General features: G+C 44.6%; 1 protein-coding gene across 1 annotated transcript in view; it reads right to left on the reverse strand.

The window, feature by feature from the left end:
- Positions 1-7,421: 7,421 nt before the first annotated feature.
- FBXL7 (F-box and leucine rich repeat protein 7) overlaps positions 7,422-24,074 on the reverse strand; it is a 197,178-nt gene continuing 180,525 nt past the window's right edge. Inside the window, exons 3-4 of the mRNA XM_084848147.1 lie at positions 20,183-20,794; positions 7,422-14,872 (exon numbers count right to left, since the gene is read on the reverse strand). Of these exons, the coding sequence (XP_084704273.1) occupies positions 14,136-14,872; positions 20,183-20,794 (1,349 nt within the window). The 3' untranslated portion in view covers positions 7,422-14,135. The remainder of the gene's footprint in view (positions 14,873-20,182; positions 20,795-24,074) is intronic.

Consider the following 24,074-nt stretch of genomic DNA (forward strand, 5'->3'; position numbering starts at 1 on the left):
ATCAAAGTATTAACAGTTGGTTTAAGTGGCTGAAGGTCCTTTGGTATATGCTTCCACGAATGAGTCCCAGCTTCCTCTTCCTCCAAGGACTAAACCCAGCAGACTTTCTGCTGGGTTTTGAACTTCACATGTTGAAGGAAGCGAGTACCTTCCTATCCCAGCTCCACAAGCAACTCTGGCTTGGATCAAGTGACTTTTTGCAATGCTGGTATAAACTTGGTCTGTGTAGGATTCTGACATGGTTTTACATCCACTGAAAAGAAGTGGGATATTTTAGGTCCCCCTGAAAAGAAATGGGATGGCATTCCACCTCACCTGATCCCACTTGGGAGTACTGGGATTACCCTTTCTCTGCTCCTTTCTCCCTCCCACAACAGCCTTCCTGTCAGGGTTGCCCCTGAGTGCAGCGATTGGCAGAGTAGTTCAGAGTCTGAAGAGGAACCACTAAACGTGGGGGAAGGGAATTTCCCAGGCCTAGACAGAGATGGATAGGCCTATTCCTCAAGCTTCAAAGGCACAGCTGGATGGAGAGGGCCCCTCTTCACCCATCCCTGTGAGAGATAGTGAACAGGGAGAAGGGGGGCTGGTAGAACCTGAATTCTTAGATGCTAGACGCAGAGACAAGAGAGAAATGGCAGGGGCAGAGCTTAGGCGATCTTCCCGATTGGCCCGGAGGGAACAGCTGCGCTTAGAGTCCTCACAAGATAGAGGCAGATCCCCACTCTACCCCTTAAGTTAGGACAGCAAGCTCGCCTGTTCCTCAAATGGTGGGCAACTTTTGTAGTTTTTTTTGAACTCCCTGAAGGTATTTCTTTTGTAGACTGTGGGTCATTGACAATTAGCATCTGAATGACCCATTGAATTAAGTGGATTAAAAAGCCTTGGAATTGAAGTATCTTGTCTGTGTTTTGATTTGGCTTTTGAAGTTTTTATAGCAGGGGCAAAGGGAAACCTGACACTTCCTCTCCTCTCCCCCAGTGGCACTTAGAATCATAGAATCATAGAATAGTAGGGTTGGAAGGGGTCTACAAGGCCATCAAGTCAAGCTCAATGCAGGAATCCAAGTCAGGCCATCCCTGACAAATGGCTGTCCAGCCTCATCTTGAAGGCCTCCAGTGTGGGAGAGCCCACCACCTCCCCAGGTAATTGGTTCTATTGTCGTATTGCTCTTACAGTCAGGAAGTTTTTCCTGATGTTCAGCCGGAATCTGGCTTCCTGTCACTTGAGCCCATTATTCCGTGTCCTGCACTCTGGGATGATCAAGAAGAGATCCTGGCCTGCTTCTCTGTGACAACCTTTCAAGTACTTGAAGAGTGCTATCATATCTCCCCTCAGTCTTCTCTTCTCAAGGCTAAACATGCCCAGTTCTTTCAGTCTCTCTTCATAGGGCTTTGTTTCCAGTCCCCTGATCATCTTTGTTGCCCTCCTCTGAACCCTCTCCAGTTTGTCTGCATCCTTCTTAAAGTGTGGTGCCCAGAACTGGACACAGAACTCCAGATGAGGCCTAACTAGTGCTGAGTAGAGGGGAACTAGTACTTCCTGGGATTTGGAAGCGATGCTTCTATGAATGCAGCCCAAAAGAGCATTTGCCTTTTTTGCAGCCACATCACATTGTTGGCTCATATTCAGCTTGTGATCGACAACAATTCCAAGATCCTTCTCGCTTGTAGTGTGGTTGAGCCACGTATCCCCCATCTTGTAACTGTGCATTTGGTTTCTTTTTCCTAGGTGCAGAACTTGGCATTTGTCCCTATTAAATGTCATTACTGATCATTGTTCTGAGTTTATGAAAATCAGCTTTCCTAAAATCCAGGGTACGCGTTTGACTACACTCGGCTTTTGCTCCCCTTAGAACCAAGAACTCAAGTACAACATGGTCGCTTTCCCCCAGAGTTCCTGTAACTGCTACTTTATCCACTAAGTCATCTCTGTTGGTTAGGATCAAGTCAAGGATAGCCGATCCTCTAGTTCCTTCCTTTACTTTCTTTAGGAGGAAGTTATCCGCCACACAAGTCAGGAATTTCCTGGAGGGGCCATGTTTTGCAGAATTTGTCTCCCAACAAATATCGGGGAAATTGAAGTCCCCCATTACTACTACATCATGCTTCCTTAAAACATTGGCTTTAAATTAAAACTTCCCAAAGAGAGAATGTTAAACTATTACTAGTTTAGTGCTTTTGGGTTTTTTGTATTGTAATTGTGCTGAATGGCCAGTCATTGATTTAAATTGCTTAGTATAAAAAAAAAAAACTGGAAGAGACCGATCAAGATTCACCAGGGATGCAGTTGTGCATTAGGTTAATTGAAACAAATGAAACTTATACCAGAGGATGGCAGTCTGAAGGCTCCCAAGTCAGCTCTAGTTATACACAGTCGGTGGTGGCCTCAGATGGGGATTCACATCCTTCAGCTACATCTAAGGATGATAACTCTACTCTAGGCAATTTGAGGATTTGAATGGGCCCCAGACAAGCATTGCAATGTGTATCACTGTGCATCCAGATAATTTCCACATCAGCTTTAGCTTCAAGTATAGATCTTCCTATTGTGTGGGGGTGTATGGTTCTGTAATCCATTAGGGATCAAAAGCTACCTCCAGTATGAATGCTAGATACCACAAAAGCACTACTTGTTACAGGATTGTGATCATTACCCCTTTGGATTAGCTGAATTTCACTGCTAGTTTCCCCCACTGGTATGGATTCAATAGCAAATTAATCAGAACATCAATGGCATAGCCAGGAAAGAAGGATTTCCTGTACTAGATGTTTCCTTCAGGGACAGTTTGTAATTCCAGTTATTGATTCATTTCCCCCCTTCATTACACCAGTGGGAACTATGCAGTATCATGTAATTCAGATTTAATTAACCTGTTAACAATTATTGCACATGATTGGGAGAAACAGAAACGTTTAATTGCTTGGACCACAGTTAAGACCTTTATTGGGACAGCTTCTGTTGATGTAGGAATTTGTAAGCTTTCTGATTTACTTTGAACTATTCACAGGCAGTATAAATAACTAAATCCCAGCAATAACTGTCCAATAAGGAAGGTTATATACTAATCAAAGGGTTACCTGATTTTATGAGTCATTGCACTGAAGTAATAGATCATGCAATTAAGTGGTGTCACCTAGTATGAGGTGTAAATGTAGTTGAACCAATTGGAAACAGTAACCAAAGTGCTATCAGATTTCATATATATTTAAGTGGAAAATGGAGGTAGAAGTGACTAAGAAAAAGATTTGGGGGTTGTGGTGGACAGCTCTATGACAGGGTCAACCCAGTGTATGGCCATTGTGAAAAAGGCAAATTCCATGTTAGGCATAATTAGGAAAGGCATCAAAAATAAAACTGCCAAGATCATACTCGCTTATACAAATCTATGGTGCGACTACACTTAGAATATTGTGTTCAGTTCTGGTTGCCGCACCTAAAGAAGGACATTGTAGAGCTGAAAAAAGTGCAAAAAAGAGCAACTAAATGATCAAGGGGCTGGAGCAGCTCTCCTATGAGGAAAGGTTACAACAGCTGGGATTCTTTAGCTTAGAAAAAGGGTGAGTAAGTGGTGACATGACAGACGTGTACAAAATTATGCATGGTGTGGAGAAAGTGAATAGGGAGATATTTTTCTCCTTCTCTCACAATACTAGCACCCGGGGTCATCCTGGGAAGCTGATTGGTGGGAGATTCAGGACAGATAAAAGGAAGGACTTCTTCACACAACACATAATCAAACTATGGAATTCTACATCCACAAGATGTAGTGATAGCAACCACTTTGGATGGCTTTAAAAGGGGATTGGACAAATTCATTGAGGATAAAGCTACTGATGGCTACTAGTCCTGATGGCTGTATGCTATTTCCAGTATCAGAAGCAGTAGGCCTATGTATACCAGTTGCTGGGGAACTTGCGCGGAAGGATGCTGTTGCGCTCATGTCCTGTGGCTTTCCTGTGGGCAGCTGGTTGGCCTCTGTGAACAGAATGCTGGACTAGATGGATCCTTAGTCTGATATAGCATGGCTCTTCTTATGTTCTTAAGGCTGCAATCCTATACCAACTTACCTTGGAATAAGCTCCATTGATCTCAGTGGGACTTGCCTCTGAATATATAGGATTGTATTCTAGAAACCAAGCACTTTTACAGCTAGACCTGTGCACTAATGGTGGGGCCTGACCCAGTTCCAGCACTGCCACAGTAGCAGTCAGCCATATTCACTGAGTTATGTAAGAGTCATATACCAGTTTGAGAAAGGTGAGCCAAAGATGGAGAGGGTAAACAAAACATGCCCTGCACCCAAAGGCATAGTACGGTGGCCTTGAATAGGTTCTACAAAGCAATATATCTGTTGAAGGCAACAAGGATGAGCTTCCATTTGCCAGCCTGGCCCAACCTGGTGCCCTCAAGATATTTTGGACTGCAACTCCCATCAGTCCCAGCTAGCAGGGCTAATGGTCAGGGGTGATGAGAGTTATAGTCCAAAACATCTGGAGGGCACCAGATTGGGGAAGGATGGTCTAGGTTCATCTTTGCTATTGGCTGCTACCTTGGTGATCATTTCAGAATACCAAGGGCACAATCCTATGCAAGTTTAGAAGAGAAAAGGCCTACAATTCCCAGCATTCCCCAGCCAGCCATGCTGGGAGTTGTAGGCCTTTCCTCTGTCTAAACATGCATATGATTGCACCCTAAGAGATGTTAATCAGTGATTGCGATTAAGAATCCTAAAACCTTTCTTCAATAGTCATCCAACTAGGCGTCTAGTATAAGGGAATTTGAGTTTCCTTTAGAGGGAGCTCTTGGTCAAGAAAGCACCAAAGTGACCACAGGTTTGAAGAAAGGTGCTCATGTACTATGTGAGAGAATATGTCAGTTACTCCTGGCATTATGCTACTAGTAACATTAATGCTGAATGTGCCGATCTCGTCTGATCTTGGAAGCTAACCAGGGTCAGCACTGCTTAGTACTTGGATGGGAGACTGCCTGGTAATCAGGGTTCCTGCACTGACCAGGGGGTTGGACTCGATGGCCTTGTAGGACCCTTCCAACCCTATGATTCCACGATTCTATGTCAATGACTGCTGCCTCCGGTTATCTTTGCTGGTCTACCAGTGATGGCAATCTTATTAACATGTGCCATGTAGTGTTTCAATTTCTGATTTAGTCCTCTCGAAGTATATTCATGAGCAACGAAAAAGAAAAAAATGCCACTGGCAGTATTAATGTACCATTTATGATTTGTGGCATTTCTAAAGGTAAAGGTAAAGGTGTCCCCAACCAGTCGTGTCCGACTCTAGGGTGCGGTGCTCATCCCCGTTTCTAAGCTGAAGAGCCAGCGCTGTCCGAAGACGCTTCCGTGGTCATGTGGCCGGCATGACTGAACACCGAGGTGCACGGAACGCTGTTACCTTTCCCGCCGAGGCGGTACCTATTTATCTACTTGCAATTTCTTGCTTTCGAACTGCTAGGTTGGCAGAACCTAGAAATGCTGGGGCATTTCTACACCAGCCTAAATTCTGCATTTAAAACGGGGCTTTCTGCTTCCATTTAAAATGCAGGATCACAACTGACTCCCTTTACACGTACTTCCTTCCTCCCTCCTTTCCCCTGTATCTGAGTCTTCCATTATCTTTCATGGATCTCGCTCCTCTTTTTGCTGCTTTAACTCTTTCCACGGAGGAAACTGAAGCGGAACACAACAGGGTAATTTTATAGCACATTATCTGCAATCCATTTAAAAATGGAACAAAGGGCATTTAGTGCAGGAGGGTCACGGCATCATGTAAAGAGCCCGCAAACTTCCGTGAAGAAGCAATCTCAATTGCAGGATAAAAGCTCCATGTGTTGAAGCCCTTTATAAGAATCAAGTAAACCAGTGCTTGCCAATGGTAATCTTTCAGCAGGCCTCTATGTACTCAGTCTATGTGCTCAGATGTAAATCTCACTTGTCTCTATGGGTCTTACTTCCAGGTAATTGTACATAGGATTGTGTCCTTTGATGATGATGATTTTTTAAACTGGCCCTGCCATCTTTACTGAGACAAGCATTTGTCCTCCTTTAGAACTGGGATGGCTCTTGCAGTGCTGCAAATTGTTCTTGTAGTGCTGTCATACAATATCTAGTTAACGCTTTTAAACTTTTTTTTGACAGTGGCTTTCCATGTTTTTTGGACAATGATGGAAACTGACTTGATTTTTAGTAGAGTGAGGGTATAAATATTTCAACTAAAAATACTGAATACTTATCAGTTAATTACAGCAGTGGTGGGCTATCTTCAGGCATATGGGATTTATTTTCGTTTTACTAATACCCCAAGTTCCACCAGTCAGAGCCTGATGCAGAAGAAATACACGCAGAATCAAATAATTCTGAGTCCAGGAATTTGTTTTGAGTATTGGAACTGAATGGAGCTCACAGTCCTTCCATACAAAAATCCATTCCTGGTTACCCCAAACTTTCTTCATTTCAGCAGTATAATTACTGAATTAAGTAATGAAGGTGGACATCTTTGTATGAGAAATCAACATGATCCTACTTTTAAAGCAAATATTCTACTACATTAGTATCTTATAGTGCAATCTTAAGCATATCTGCTCAGAAGTAAATCCCATAGAGTTCAATTGGCCTTACTCCCAGGAAAGTGGGTATAGGATTGCAGCCATATAGTGCAAACCTATGTATGTTTACTTGGAATTAATGCCCAACTGACTTTACTCCCTAGTAAGTGTGCTTAAGATTGCACTGCAGGTATTTTTCAAATAAAAGCAATTTGGGGGCATCACAGGGCACTTTGAAAAGCAGGCCAAGATAAGTGATGAATCTGTCTTGGTACGCTGGCCCTTGTGGCTTGGAAACATACAGTCTTTCACACACAGTCTCACATTTCGTATTCCACAGATGTTGAACAGTGAGGCCAGCTGTTTAAAACCCAGCTGCTGACCTTGCAAATGTGATTCCAATACCAAGATCTCAGCAATTGTTGGGCTCCTCCATGGGAGGAGTGGTGATAAGTGTGGCAGAATCTGATGGCGCAGGCACCGCTTTGGTACTGTAGCTTGTGTGTGCAGTACGTGCTTTACACAAATGGATAACTCTCACTGTGCTCCATTTGGTTTATATCTAGACTGTGTGGTTCCTGCCCCCCCCCCCACCTTGTGTTTCCTCACATTACCATAGTGGTCAGGTATGGTTTCCATGTGTGGCCTGACCTGGCTGGGCACCCAGTGGCCCCATTCGCAGATACCTGCAACACACCGCACATGCCACTATTTAAATATCCCCATCTTCTTGTTTCTTCTGTGTAAGATCACACAACCTATCAGAATAACTTTAAATTGAGACGTCCTCCTCAAGGTAATGTGTATGTGTTTCTCCATCTTTATATGCACATTGACTAAATCAAGCCATTATACCAATATATTGCTTTATTTGTTGGTAGTAGAAATTAAGGCTTTAGGGTCACACAGTACAAGCCAATCTAAACTTTAAAGCCCTTTCAGAACCAAGTAGTATTATCCCTTTCCATTTAGCAAAGTTGGCAGGACACCAACTTTCTCAAAGAAAAAGGAAAGCACACCTAAACCTTGCTTGAGTCCTTATGAGTGCAAAAGGCCACCATTCGAATCACAACCAGCTCCCCTCCAGACAAGTCTAAGTCTTAAGTCTAAATCTGTCCTTACTATGAGCTAAGAATAGTGAGGAGAAGAGTTGGCAGGAATAACATTGTATTAAATCAGGGGTGCAGAACCTCTTACAGTCTGAAGGCCTAATTCCATTTTGGAGAAGCTGTCAGGGGCCACATTCCAGGGCCAAAGCCAAAAGGAGCAGGACCAAAAATACCAGCATATTTTAGTTTAATGATCTTACTGCCAGCTAACTAATCTTTAAGAGAGGCATTTAAGTTTTAGAATGGGGAGAAAACTGAACAAAAGCCAGGAAACCATCAAATGATCGGTGGTTAGGAGAAAGGGGTGGAGCCAAGGGAAGGGGGCATGGCCTTCTGGGGAACCTCAGTGGGCTGGATTGGCTCCTGGGCATGAGGCTATACATCCCTGTATGAAATATTCACCTGCTAAATGGGTAGAGAAAAATTAAATGGATGTTAGCTGATAAAACATAGTGTTGTTTACCAGAATAACTTGTTCTGAGGCTGGCTTACCAATGCTCGGCCCTTATTTTTGTTGGACAAAGATGTTGAATGTGTAGTGGAAAACTGAAGGATGTTAAACGAGTCAGCCCATGGAAGTGCAACATCATATTGAAAGAATGGATGTGTGTGTATCCACACATATGTATGTGGTAGAGTCAGTAAACCAGCCAGCATGCCAACCTGTGGCTCTCTGGATGTTGTTGGACTGTAACCCCCATCATCCCCGAGCATTAGCCATGCTGGCTAGGGCTGTCGTCGGGAGGTGGTGTCCAACAACATCTGGAGTGCGACAGGTTGCCCACTCTTGTGGTTAAAAAAAGGCCTTTCCTCAGAAATAGAATCTAGTTCACGCCTAAGTAACCATCCCACAACCTATTCCACTTAAGTCCTATTGAGTTAGTAGGAGAGATTTAAGCACACCCTTTAACACTCTCACTGCAATCATAGGGACTTAAAAGCACTTCACTTTTGACAGGATCATACTGCAAGGCAGCATTACTACAATCATTCATAAGAACATAAATGTTCTGTTCCTTAACACATGGATTTTTGCTCCGTAGCAGTGCCACATTAATAATATCATCTGGAGACAGCTCAGCTACTGGATTTTGTTTTTTCACATGAAAACCAGACAGGGTATTTTGCTTCCTGCATCTCCCTACAAGAGATGTTTTCAGCATCTGACCCTACACTCATAAACCAGTTGTCAACTGCACACACAGGAGTCTGCCTGAAGACAGAATTGGTATTCATATCCAAGGACATTGAGTGCCTCACCAGACATAAATTGGGAAAGGATTTCCCCAAAGACAAAATATCTGTGAAATGCTCACCTGTAAAGAAAGGAAGGAGAAGTAAACTCTCCAGGCTTTCCAAGGGTAACATTTTGGTGTTACTTTTTGAAGATAATCATACTTTTTGAAGATAATCACCATGGCTGCAATCCTATACATACTTACCTCTAAGTCCCATTGAACTCAATAGGACTTACTTCTTTGACATGCATAGGATTGCACTGTTAATATCTGTATCTTAAAATAATTTACATAATGAAAGATCTTAGTAATCCAGAATGCAGATGACCATTTCTCTCCAGGCCAGGAATTCTTGATCAGGATTTATCAGGTCTCCTGATCACACAAACGGTTCAAGTGAATGCAAGTAGAAACCTGTTGCTCACCTCCCTGTTCAATGTGAGGACATTGGGAACTGAAGGGACGGGGCTGTGGCACATGAAGACACTGGAGGAGAGGCTGGTGTGAGCAGCCCTGCCCTTCTTACTTGTGTTGTTTGTACCAATAATGTCTGAATAGGGCTTCTGTGACAGTTGTGCTGAAGTTCCTCAGATGAGTCAATGAGGAAAGGATTCCTTGAAGTGAGGAAGTCTCCCAACTACTGATTTTGAGAAAGGGTTTTGTGAAAACAAAGCTCCAATATTTATGTCAAATTGGTAAAGGCAGCAATTCTCTCACCCTTTTTAGGCTCTTGAGTTTGAGGGATTCGACTGGCACCATGGGGCAGGAAAATAAGCCACGGTGGCTTATTTTCCCTTCCCACTTGTGCAAACCCGCCCATGATTCCATTCTCCCTAACAGCTCATGTTCTTCAGCCATGATTTGAAAGATACTGCCTTGACAAGGGCTCAGGGTGTAGACTGATCACAGAACCAGCAAAACTAGCAATCCCTTTAGGGCAGGGGTGAGGGACCGGTGGCCCATGGGGCCTCCCTGACTAGTCTACCCCACCCCCTAACCCTTAGGCTTGGAAAAAAAGGTCTCCAATGGGAGGCATTTTCAAGCCCAATTGCTGCATGGGAACTGGGGGCAGGGTGGGGATTGGGAACTGCTTAGCTATTAAACAGCACCTACTTGACAAAAAGTGGCTTTGGCCCTACTTACCACTGGCAAATAGCCCTGGAAAGTTACCCATGAGGGAATGAAGCTGTCAGGGTCTAAAATCACCTTCTGAGGCAATGGGAGGCTTTTTTCATGCCTCACTGTAGCATAGGGGCAACCTGAGGGTGGGGGGGTCACAGCTGGGGAGGGAAGGGTTAACCCTCCCCATACACTGTGACCATGCCCCAATTCCTTTGACTCCAATGGGAATCTTCCTTCAAGTATAATTGCTTAACAGTGGGGGATCTGTTTGTGTGCATGAATGCAGGGGTAGGTAATGTGGTGCCAATTGACACCAATGCACCCCCAGACAGCTTCCTTGTTGCCTGCCAGACCCCCCTTCCCAATTTTAATTTTAATGTTTTTTCCTCACCATTTTCTTACCAGCTGCTGGGATCGCTTCAAGGCAAAGTGAGGGCCTCCAGCTGCTGCCATTTTCATTTCCCATGAATGTAGCTTGTAGCATATGGGGCTCAGAGACATTGATGGGGTTCAGACAACACGCCACAGATCATGGTAGGTTATTTATGCCACGATGAGCCACAGTGCCCATGGGAGCCGGGTTGCATATGCTCAGGGATTGCAAAACCGGATAGCATGGGCTATGTAAGGGTTAAACAACACTCACATAACCCTAAAACAAACCATGGGTTATGTGAGGGTTGTTTAACCTGCACATAACGTATGCTCACTGGGTTCACATGACATGACAACTGAGCGTGGTCTTCATATTCAAAATGGTGACTGCATGCATCCTGCATGCACCAAAGCCTCACTGTGGGTTAAATAATTCATGGTGGGCTGTCATGTCATGCGAACATGTCCACTCTTAGGAAATGTAGATGACAGGCAGCTGCAGGCTTCATGCTTTCCTCTGAGGTGCACCCAGCCACCAGGGAAGAGTGGGGGAAGAGGGACCCGTTGCTGCTGTTTGGTAAGCTGGCGATGGGTGGGTTAGGAAGGGCAATAGTAAACCAGTAGCCAACTGGAAGCAATTTTGGGCTTGGGGAGGGTTGTGTGCTTGTATGTCTGAATGGAGAGGTGCGTGTGCGTGTGAGAGAGGATTTAGTGGTGATCCAGAGAAGGGGGATCTTGGAGGGATCCTACAAGAGAATGAGTGTGGTTTTTCATGGGCTTGCAGTGAGGAAGATAAGGAAGGGACGTGTGTGTTTGTGTGTATGCATATGTGTATGTATGCATGATGGATACATGGGGTGCCTGCGTGTGTGTCAAAATGGATGAACATGTGTGAGACAATGAGTGGTCTGTATGGGTGGTTGTCTTGGGTGAGAAAGAAAAAAAGATGGGGGAATGAGTTGGTTGGCAAAGAGGAGGACAGAGAAAATGAGTTTGCTGTCTATAAAACCAGTTTTTGTTGGTGCAGAAAACTGTGGGTTCAAAGGAGCCGTTTTATGTACTGAGGCTCAGCCTCCACTTCTCCTCTGTTTTGGGGGCAAGTTACTTCTCCTCTATGACTAGCCACATGCCCAGCAGTCATTTTATACTGGTCCCCGGGACAGTTTCTCCAATTTCCAAATGTGCCCACAAGCCCAAAAGTTTCGAGACCCCTGTACTAGTGCATCTGTGGAAGAATGTGTGTGAATGGGTGAAGTGTGCGACATTCGTCCCACCCCAGTCTGGCTTTGGCTCTACCCGCTGCTGGTATGTGGTCTGCAGAAGGTTCTCCATGAAGGAATACATCCATCAGGATGGAACATGTTCCCCATTTCTTGCTTAACAAGTCAGTCGTGCAGCAGATCGAAGTCCCCATGCCTACAGGAGATGGTTAGAGTAGGGGAATTAACTTGACTAAATATTGTCCATGGAGGGCGTGCCCTTTAGTAATGGCACATAAATGATAATAATTGGCATGTCGATTCCATACATTTTCTTTAACTAGAGTACAGAGCATCCCAAATTTCTGTTCGCTGTGGCTGTGACCTTAAAGGTTAATTTCTTTACTGTCCGGAAAATATCTCTTGTCCCCTGGACAAGGACATTGAAAACATGAGCTGTTTTTTGTTTTGACAGCACAAGGAACCTATGCCACTGAGAAACAAACATGTGATGTCTGTTATTCCCAGAAGAACTTACTAGGAGGACTTTGCCATTGGAACTTGCAGAAAAATCCATTCCCTGTAACAACCTTCAGTAATACAATAGTATTTCTATTGTCCAAACTTCTATAATCCAGACTTACTATGGATGTAGTCTTTGCCATTTCCCAGTCTCAATGAAAGGTGAACAGCAATCATATTTTTCTTAAATTTGGATGACCTTAAACCAAAACCTTAATGTTTTGGGTGTTGCCTCATTAAGTCCAAGGTTTTTGGAAAGCATCTACAATACAGTAAGCCACGTATGTGTTAGAAATGGAGATATGGCTAGGCTTTCTTAAACATTGGCCATGATGAAATAACTGGCAAAGACTCCTCAGTTGTACCTAAGGTTTTCACTCAGATTAAATCCTAGGCCAAGTGTTTTGGGGCCTATGTAATGTAGCACAAATTTAACAGTTATTGTCTGCATCAAAAACACTTGGGGAAAAATAGAGTTGCGGTCTTATGACTCTGAAAACTTGGACCAGTTGAAGAGGGAAATATTTTCTGCACTTAGAAATTTATGATGCTACAGAAATGTGTGATAACAGAAATCCCTGACTTGGATATTGTGACTCTGTGGCAGAGCCTGTCCTGCCCTCCTTTTCCCCTTTCCCCTCTATGGGGATGTTTCTAGATTTATGAAGAAACGCCAAAGCTCCTACATGGGTGGGAAGTGAGCAGTGAAGCATCTCAAAGGCAAGCCCTGCACAGAAGGCACCAGGGGTGGGAAAGAGAAAATGGGCTAAAATAAGATACATGGCTCAGTGATGGTTAGGGAACCTTTGTCATAAGGCCCTTCACATATTTCAAAACATTTCCTTGAGTACTGAAGGAATTTCCCTTAAACCTACTCAAAAACCTAACACCTCATTCTGCCTTGTCAGACTGGTGAACCATTGTGGGGATATTCTCTGTAGCCTCTCAATGAATTCTTGAGGCATTCAATAAAAACAAGGGTCCAGACACTAAATTGAAAGTGCTGTCTGAGTATGCTTGTGTGTAGAGAGGGGTTTCATTCTATTGTTGGGAACTGTAGTCCAACAAATCTGGACAGCACCAGGTTGGGGAAAGCTGCTTTAGATGAACTGAGCAGGAGGAAAGGACTGCTACAACAGAGTGTTCCAAGAGCAACATCATGTACAGTGTTTGAGGAAAAGGGCTACATGAAGGATACTGATGTAAAACATATGCTCCTTTCAGGTGACAGGAAACTCTGACACTATCTGAGTCACAGGAAGGTGGCTTACAACACTTTCCACTTTTAGAGAAAAGCTTTCATCAGGGCTCCAGAGAGACACAAAGAGTAGGGACAGGCGTCTTGCTCAGTACAGAGGGTCACATTCAAAATACACTTGTGCCAATGACTCATTTGCTACCACTTGCATAATTACGATGGCTAGTAAGCCAGAGCTGGTGGATGCATTGCACTTCTGCTGTGACATCATTGTTCTTTGAGCTAGAATTCTGGTACCAATAATGGGGGAAAAAACACCAACAACTCCCAAAAACCTAAACTTGGGGCAGCCTCCCAAATAACAAAATAGGCTAAAATATTGTGGTACCAATTCAGCTCATGGTAGCCCTAGGTTCTACTGAAAGAAATGCGACTTGTCATCACTAACTTTTTACATTGGTTTCAATGGCACATGGTCACAACTACCAACATCAGGACCCATGACATTTGAAGCCAGTGGCAAATGGGGACTTTGGTTCCTTGCCTGTGGGTTTCTGAACTCTACATTCACAAATGCATCTCATAGCCATGAAGCTAGAGAGTTATGTTTTTAATATCATAAATGCTGGCATTTTGAAGATTTCAGCAAGGCCACTAAAAGGTGCCTTCAGGACCCAATGTAGATGCTAAGCTCTATGTTTCCTACCTCTGGCACAAAGAGGGCAGGGTTGCTGTAGATGGACAGTCTGTGCGCATGTAAATACAAACATTTTTAATACATTGCTTTCATCAATAAGTGAGACGAGTCACTTCAGAAAAAGGCAGGATTGGTGTGCTCTATAATACAGCGCTTGCAGTGGCGTTTGACAAACCGCAGAGCTTCCACCGAGATCTCGCAGTCCTGCACGTTCAGCATCTGCAGGTCAAAGCAGTTGGCTGCGACAATCTGCAGGCCTTGTCCAGTGATGCTCTCGCATGACTTCAGGCTCAGCCGCTTCAAGTTGAAGCAGTTCAGAGCCAGAAACTCCAAGCCAGCGTCAGAGACCAGTGGGCATTTCCCAATGTCTAGCGACTTGAGTTTTGTGCAATTTTTGGCAAGGTACTCCACTCCGTGGTCCGTGATGCCCTCACAGCCCCGCGCATTGAGGTAGCGCAACTTGCTGCAGTACTTGGTGATGTAACGGATGCCCACGTCAGTGATGCGGGCGCAGTGGGCAATGCTGAGGTACCGCAGGCGGGACTCCAGCTTGGCAATCTCACGCATGCCAAAGTCGCTGACAAAGCGGCAGTCGCTCACGCTCAGCTCCCGGATGGACGTGCAGTAAATCATCAGGTATCGGAGGCCTTCGTCGGTGATGCGGATGCAGCGGCGCAGGTAGAGGTGCGTCAACTGAGTGCAGTGGGCGGCAATGGTGTGCAGCCCTTCATCCTCAAGGACAAAGCAGTCACTCATGTCCAGGTAGCGGATAGAAATCTGTTTGCCATGTAAAGGAGACAATTTGATGGAAGCTTCGCGGGTTAAACTGATGCAGGTCACTTTGGAGCAACCTAAATTGGGAGTGGGAGGAGAAAAAGCAAAACAGTTAATAACCACTTGCAGCTTCGCATCTATAAGATGGTCCATTTCCCCTTTAAGAAAATGACCTTAGTGGTGTGAGACCTTCCATGCTGGGAATTCTGGGGAGGACAGGGAGGGGCCCAACCACTCAGCCCTGGGCAGCAGGATTCTGCCATGAGTTCGATGGCTCATGCCAGGAATGGCTAAGCTGTAGCTTGTGAGCCAGAACCAACTTGCACAGCTTTTTTATGTGGCCTCTGGTAGCCCTACCAAATTTGAATCAAGTCATGGGAAGAATATTGGCCAGCATTTTCACACTTTGTCAAGAAAATAATGTGGTCTTCAAGTCATACAAAACAGACATACTTCATACTTTAATGTTACCTGCCTTTTTATTTGCATGTAACATACAAGTCATATCTAAGCTAGATGGATGCTTACCTATATGTAGGAAATGCCATGTGCTCTATAACTGCTAAGTGCTTTCTACTTGATAGCGCCAACTTTAGTATGGACTCTGACCATCTGTGAGGAATCAATTCGGACGGCAAAATACAATTCTGCCCTGGACTTCTGTTTGGAGAAGAGACTGGCTTCCAAAAATATCAAAACTGCCCCCCTGTAGCCTACACAAAAGCCCCAACCTGGGGCCTTAAGAGCTAGAGCAGACCTGATTCACATACTTGTACACAGGCCCCCTGGGCGGTCCAGATGCCAGTTAGGAACAATGATTCCCTCAGAGGTCATCTTCCTGGGGCTGCATGCTGGCAGCATAAGGGGCCAGAGCCACTCTGTGCATAAACCCTCTCATTGCCCACCCCCCAACACCTTTTCTCTCTTAAAAATCTCAAGAAAGAAAAAGAGAGAAAAGTGTGGGGTGGTGATGATCTTAAGTTCTCTCTCTTTCTCATACTCACACACCTCATACACACACACACTCATTCAACTCTCTTCCTCCCTCCCTCCCCTCTTTCCTTATTTTTCTCTTTCCCCTGTTCTCTCTGCTACAGCACACTTTTGCCTCCCCCCACATCACCACCACAAGGACTTCTCAACTTGTCAGGCAACTCCAGCCCACAACAATTCAGCCACTGCCACAGTCTCAAGGAAAACATGAGAGACCAAGAGACCAGCAGGTGGACAAACAAGCCTGAAGGCCCAACCACAGACGGCGTTGGCTAGAGCGCCTTTCCAAAAGGCACTATTCTGCTCTAGATGCTGTGCTCCTCACTGGGCCTCCAAGCCCGCACACACACCTGCCTGCTAGTCTCTGTCTTGTTCTCCTTGTGGCATAGAACAAGACTGAGGGCTACATGTGGCCCAACGGCTTCCCACCTTTAGCCTAAAGGCTTCTTTAGCCTATGGCTTGAGTCTACAAACTGGGCCTCTGAGGCAATAGCAGAGGGATAGAAGGAGGGCTCGATCCATGCTGTGTAGGCTGAAATGTGGCATGACTTTGAACAAGCCTAATCAGGAGGCTTGCTCAGCAGAATACCACCTCTTAGGGGAGTCCCTGTCCCAAACAGGAGAGTCAGGTACACACCCACCACATTTTAATAGAAAGGTTTTCTGTATGGGGTTTAAAGTGGGATGACATTTTTCTGTGGCTGCAACCATTTTTCCTGTCCCAAATAATAAAGATGTAAAAACAGGCAGACTCATAGCAAGATTTTTCCACAGAGGAAATGTAAAGGATTTGAAATGGAAGGAGAAAGTTTCAAGTGAGCTGAAAGAACTTTGGCCAGCCTGTGAGATAATGGTTTGCAGTCAAGTTCACATATGTGGGAAACCTTCCCAGGACTAAAAGTCACGGTTAATGAGAGAGAGAGAGAGAGAGAGAGAGAGAGAGAGAGAGAGAGAGAGTTAGAGTTGTGAGGAACCCCCCCCTCCCCGAATGCTAACTTCTGTGTGGTTTTGATATGAAGGTGTTATTTCTAGGATGGATGATTGAAGGGAACCAACACTGGGCTTGCAAATCAAAACCATGACTCAAATTAAGCCTGGGGAAACTTTCTAAATGTCAAGCTCCCAAGGCGATACTGATAAAATCCCTTTTTTTTATATGAACCCCTACACTGTAACATACATCAGGAGCACTGAAGCCAGTTAGGCAGAGTGGCAAGGGCTGGTTCCAATGCATGGGTACAAATACACATTTACCCAGAACATGTGCATACGCACACCACACGAGCATACAAGTGCAGCCCACACATGCACTGAGCTGAAAACACACTCACCCACACATGTTCAATGACCTCCATGTGAATACCAACTCCAAATATTTTGCACTCACCGTCTCCCTCCTGTCTATTCCCTCTTTCTGTCTAAGACTCACTCACTGAAAAGCTCTGTCTGCACAACATGTGGATCTGCTCCTTCAGCAGAATTCTCACACAAACTGTAATTCGGCTTACAACTCTGCCCCAAAAGTTGCGGGGGGAAATGTGTACACATATCTCACTTTCTCACATGCACACCTTGGGGATCACTCTATCTGCTTCCAGGCCTCATACTGGGAAGCCAATGTAGGGCTTCTCTACATTAAGAGGCTCTGTAAGGCTTCTCTATAGGGCTTCCCATTCTTACCAGGGCATTTTAATTCCATAGTTCCTCCAGGTTTACAATGGGCTCCTTTAGATGGCAAACACGTGATTTGGAATTGAAAACTTCCTTTCTCGGCAATACTCAATACGTTCAATGAAACAGTGCCATGTAGTGGCTGAATTATAGCACTACTCTGGCACTGCACACTGCCGGTATCACACCATTATTTTTTTAATTACAGCTTATCTCCAATCTTTTTGAAAGCGAGATAAAGGAAGGATAAAGGGGGGAAGCATGGGAGATGTCCTGGAGATTGACAATGAAGGACCCGCAAACTTCTGAGAGTGACCAATCACGGGCGTGCAATAAATCACTCATGTAGAGAGAAGCTCATAAAGTGTTAAGGCATTTTTCTCTCTCCCTCCTTCAGTGCCACTGCTGGTGAATCCATACAACCATTTTGCTCTCTTGTGTGAATTCACGGCCAGTTCTCACTGTGTGTTTTCTTGTCATTGTGGTAAAATCTATTCAAACTCTAACTTCCCTGAATTATATGAAATCCATGAACTTCTAAGTCAGATTTGCCAGAAAAGTGGTGGCTAGGGAAACTCTACACGCATTCAGTCCTTCTCAAGACCCTGCTATAGGCAGATCTCATCAGGTGATGAGGGGGGTGGAGGGAATCACTGCATTTTGGAAGAAAAATGGTACTGTGAGTACGCTTTGAGATCAGCTTAACACATGCCCCATTTTTCCTATGCAGGAGTACACTGGCATATGGGAAAGACCCTCATGTGTGGTGATCATGGAAATATGTGATTTGCTGGGTAAACACTCAAGAATCCACACCCAACCACAGCTTCCTATAGCACTTAATGTGATCTTCACACCAGATGGCGTACTCTGGTGTACATATGATTTTCCTACTCCAGTGTACACATTTGTAAGGGAAAACATCAGGTATAAAGTGGCCTGGAGACAAAGACCAGCAGGGTGAGAAGGTGAGTATAAGTTTCCGCAGGCTCTAAGGGCTTCTCTATGAGCGGCTTGTGAATGGTCACTCACTTTTTTTGTGGGTCCTTTACACAACATCATCAACCTCCTGGGCCCCTCCCATGCTTTCTGGCTGTTATAGCAGCTTTATTCTTAACGGGGGAAACGCAATAATGAAATTTTCATCACGTTTTGAAGTGCTGGAGAATTTCCAGAATCCCGCTATATTGCAGCTATACCACAGAGCTATCTAGTGGCTGTATAATGAAACATATAGAATTTGCAGAGAAAGACTCCCCCCGCCCCTGGAAAACTACGTGTAAAGGAGCCAATCTTAATCCCACAAGGTATACGGAAGCAGAAGCCCAGGCAAAAGTGTGGGGTAAAAGCCTGGTGTAGAGAAGCCCAATAATGCCTGTGCTAGTTTCTTCCTCCTCCTCCTCCTTCCAGTAATCTCCCAAGCCAAAAGCTACCAATGCTTGCAATTCTTCATTCCTAATGGCTTTTGTCTGTTAACTATTCTCTTGCCTCTGGAACAAAAGTCACAAGGAACTGCTGCTTTGCAGATCAATTGTGTGCAGATGCTGCTATGCATCCCCTGAATCTTCCTGCACTGTAGTATAGCAATAAGTTGGGCTCAGAGCTGACAACTAAGATTGGTCCACCAAGTTGCATTAAGTATAATTCGGAGGATGTATTTCCTCATTCAGACATTCTCCCCAGCAGAGGGCAGTATTGTTCACACCATTTAACACAAAAGTTTGGAATATTTGAGAATGCATTCCAGAGGGGTAGCAAACGCAACAAAGACCCCAGCGGCGACTTACAGACTAACACATTTATTGTGGCTGGATGCACTCTCAGGCAGAACAGAGGGGCTAGACGATAAATGTTTACCCTTTGTACTTGTTTCCTTGCTGCTGCTGCTGCTACTTGAACAGTCTCGGTGATAACAGGAAAGGAACCCAGAAGTGTCTGCCCCTAGCCTAAACCAAGGTGGCATTGCCTTCTGCTTCTGGGTTGGATGAAAGACCCTGCTCTTTACTGTCATCTATCTCCAACCAAGGCTGGATAAGTCTCTTTGAATGCAGGCCAAGTATATAGCTGCCAAGTGACGAGAAAGCTTTATGTAGCTGATGAAGTGGGCTCAAGTCATGAAAGGTTATGCCACACGGACATTATTCATCTTTAAGGTGCCACAAGACTTTTGTGTTGCTTTTGAATACCTGAGGTAATTTCTAGGGTTGGATCAGATTTACACTGGATCAACCGCGCTGGTGGAAGTGGACTGCCCTGCCCCTCCTTCCCATGGCAGCCCCTCCATCCCAGTGAAAATATCGCACAGAGAGTCAGGAGACCCTGCTGAATGGGGTGCATTGCGGTGTGTGGGGGACGGGAGATCCCCCAAAATTTGGCAAAAAGAACTTCTGCGAGCAGAGCCCTTTCTCTTGTGGAGTGCAGATCCTGGATCCAAACCTAGCCCTGCAGACTACATTTTTACCTACATTTTACAAGAAGGACAAAAAAAAAGCTAACCCCAACCTATGCGCAAGATTATTTGGAGAGATCAGCATTAGTCTTGTGTGCGTTTTAAAGAGCGCAGCAGTATTAAATAAAAATAAATGTGTATCAACTACAGAATGAAAGAGTTAATACTGGGATCTTGCTTTAAAGTATTGAGAATATTTTCCCAGTTAAAATTCACATGCTTTAACCAAAGCACAAGTTTAGATGTAGATTCCCCCCACCCCCCGCCCCATTACCTGATACATCTAAGTGCTCCAAGTTTGGACACAGTGACACCACATCAAAGACTGCCTCGTTGGAAATATTGTAGCAACCTGACACCTCCAACTGTCTCAGTTCTGGACAGCACTGAGCAATGGTATAGAGTCCTCTGTCTGTGAGCCGCCTGCAGCCACTAACAATTACTGTCTCCAACATGAGACAGACGTTCGGTGTGTCCTGGCAAAGTCGCCGAGTCAGCACCTTCAGAGCCCGGTCCACATTGACTGTCTCACCCATCAGGCGAATAGTCCTCCAAAGATGTGGGTCCCAAGCGAGATTATACCAGCGGCGGCACACGCGGGCACAACGGCACAGCTGGTTGGTGGGCAAAAAAGAGAAAATCTGGATCATTGAATGGTCTGTGAGCCGGTTGATGTTCGCCTGTTCCTTCTGAAGCCGGGAGGCCGACCGGATGAGAGGATGGGTAAGGCGGGTTGGAGGAGGCGAGTGAACCATTGCAATGGTCTCCCCAGTGATGGAAGAGGAAGATGTGGAAGATCCTCTGCCATTCTGCAAACTGTGCAAGTTTGGCGGAAATATTAAGGCTGGGCTGGGCGTGCTGAGGGTGCGCATGCTCAGGTCGGAATCTGAAAAGAGACCAAAGCACAGACTGATGAGTACACGTTACGGTGGAACCCACATTCTGCAATACTGTGAAGTCCTCACAAACACTCCAACACTTAGGAATGTCAGATGCATAAAAACCAGATTCTGCACAGTGGTATCGGTTAATGCCAGACATCAGCTCCCAAGGTACAGTAATGACTGATAGAGCATATATTTTATTAACAGATTTCTATATTGAGCACAAAGCTATGTACCACAACCTTTTCATCAAGTTGCTCATTACAATTACTTTAGAACATAATTTGAAAATGGAAAACCTAAGTAAACAAGTGTAAAAGTTCAGTAATATGAAGTTGTTTTGTTGTTGCCTCTGTTTTGCTTTGCTGAACATGTATTGTGAGTGCTTTCCCAGAAAACGATTGTCAGGTGCACCGCAACATCTAAGCCAATTGTCATAGAGAATTTTTTAGAACTGGAGGAAGAGCCCAACTTCCAGTTAGTGTTATTAGTACTGATAATGTGCATGGATGTATATCTCTGTTAAATAACTGTACCTGCAGCAATAGTCTTGCCCCCTTATAAGCTACTGTATGCACATGACCTCTTAGATGTTGCGGAATTAGTGCAAGATGGGTCCCAGACATTCCTCTGTGAGTTGAGGCAATAAAGAAGTATAATTGTATAAGCCACACATTATTAAACCCAAATCACACTATGGGGAATTTAAAGAGGATTGCTTCTCAGTATGGAGTAACAACGACATTGAGAATGTTATAAATGAGATGTTGTTGTTTTCCTGGAACCCCGTCCAATCCGGGAAGTTAAAGCTCTTTAAATGCTGCCTGTATAATACTTTGAACATCCCAAAATGATAAGCATTATTTTTTATTAACATTGGGAAAACAAAACATATAGAACTGCCTTACACTAAGTGACACCATTGGCCCATCTAGCCTAATATTGTCTATACCAGCCTTCCCCAACCAGGTGGCCCCCCAGATGTGTTGGACTGCAACGCCTATAACTCCCATGTTGGCTGGGAACACATCTGGAAGGCACCAGGCTGGGGAAGGTTGGTCTATTCTGGCTTACAGTGGCTTTCCAAGGTTTCTGGCAAAGGACCTCCCCATCACCTATTACCTGCCATTTAACTGGAGATGCTAGGGATTGAACTTGGGAGTGTTTGCATATGCAAAGCACACACTCTACCACTGAACTATGGCCCTTCCACCAAAGAGTCAATGGGCTAGTTCACATGATTGCCAGAGCCCACCATGGCTTATTTAAGCCATGGTAGGTTGTAGCGTGTGCCAGTGGCCATTTTGTGGAATATTCAAGCCATGGCAGTTAATCACCATGGTTTATAGCTATGTCCAAACCTTATTGTGATGTCCAAACCTGGGAAGGGTGGGTTGTTGGCATGGTTAACAAACTACCTGCAACCCATGGGCTGCGGCGATTGTGAGAACTGGTACAACATGATAGTAGAAAGAAAAGGTCCTATATAGTATGCATAGTTATTAGAGGTGTGCTTCAGAGTTGGCCAAATCCTGAAGCAAATTATGCTGGACAGATTCGGGAGACATCTGAATTGAAGCAAGGCCCCTCTGAAGCGGACTAAATCTGAATCTGAACCCTCCTGAAGCTTCATTAGCAATTGAAATTCAGAGGGACATAGACACTCCCCAGACACTCTGTCTGCAAAAAAAATTATACATTTATCTCCAATCTTCCATAGAAGGGGAACACAGGGGTGGGGAAAGGGGGGAGGGAGAGGAGGGGGTGTAGTTTTGTGACTGGCAGCTCTAGCTTCTAATCACAGTGAATTATTTTACCAAGGCTTTCCAATCCCAGAGTTTGGGGGAGGGATTTTAAAGTCTTTTTAAGTATTGGAGTATCAGTGTCCTTTGCTAGTTCAGCGGTCTTTGCTAGTTCTCTCTCCCAAAAGCACAAATGTTAAATGAGGTTAGGTGGAGTCTGTGGAACCAGGAAGAGTGTGGCATTGGGTGTTTGCTTGGAAAATGCTGGCTGTTCAAGTCCTTCTACCTCTGCTACTGTATGCTCCACATCCATCATCCACCCCGTCCTATTGCACTTTCTGTGACTTTGGTGACAGCTCAGCAGAAAGCGAAACTAAAAAAAAGAAGAAGCCTTCATCTGTTTTTCATTCATTGTAACTCCCTAGCCCCTGTATCTTTTGCAGCGTTCTTGCCTAGGAACTATGACATATTGGATTTTCATACAAATTTCAAAAACAAAAACACACCTACAAAAACCATGGAGAGTGAAGGGGAAAATTAATCACTTCCCAAAGTTGAAGACTCCCCTTCTGCAACAAGCACTGCACTTACCCTTCTGACATTTTGCAGATTTCTTAGGCAGGTCCTCCTTTATTCTGCATGTCATTTTCATAACAATTGCCCACAAAGAACACAGGGGATAAGCTGCTCTTGCATACCGCCCCCTACACAAAGTTATCTGAAACTCAGCAGGTATAAACCTCCCAAGAAGGGACAACTATGCTTGTGAATTTCACTCACTTCCACCAAGAAATAAAAAAATGTTGTTGGCAGTTCCCTTAAAAAAGATAACCAAGCCTTAAAGATTTTTTAGGACCTAGGACAAAACAAACAAAGAAACAAACCCCTTGCACTGATTTGCCTGAAATTTTGCAGGTTTCATCCCTTCACAAAGAGCCACTATACTTGAAAATTCCATCTAATTCTATCAAACAGCAAAAAAGCTAACAGTAATTTGTTGATTTCCAATGATAGTCAATGGGAATTTGGATTCGGTCCCTGAATCAATTCAGGATGCCTCCAAGTTGGTCCAAGGCAAATTGGGCTTTTTTCTGAATCGAGGGTCTGAAACAAATCCTGCAGCTGGTCACACACCTACTATCCTAAAGTCTGTAGCAGAGACCAAAACAGAGATCATTAGCCATAGTCCCATATTCTCTCTCCACTTGTAAAGTTTTCTCACTGGCTATCGCTTTAAACAATCAGAAAAATTAAAGCAGAAAATTGGGTGAGGCTTCCTCCTAAACTTGGTAATCAGATCTTGGCAAAGAAGCATGGAAAAGGCAGGCTCAATAGTGGCAGACACTGGCAGTGGGTCGGTCACGACAAAGTAAAAGGTTAACTCTTTGAGGAAGCGTTGACCTTTTACCTTGTCGTGACCGGGGCACCCTTTCGCCAGGGCCTGCAATCTTTTCCTTTAAGGGTTTGCAATCTTTTTAGAAAGACTGTGCCGCCCTCCCTATCCCACTGGAGACACACAGGACCATTGCTGCACTGTTAG

The sequence above is a fragment of the Heloderma suspectum genome, chromosome 4 (genome assembly GCF_057233095.1).
Source record: "Heloderma suspectum isolate Gila_16-S chromosome 4, 16-S_ref, whole genome shotgun sequence".
Lineage (NCBI taxonomy): Eukaryota > Metazoa > Chordata > Lepidosauria > Squamata > Helodermatidae > Heloderma > Heloderma suspectum.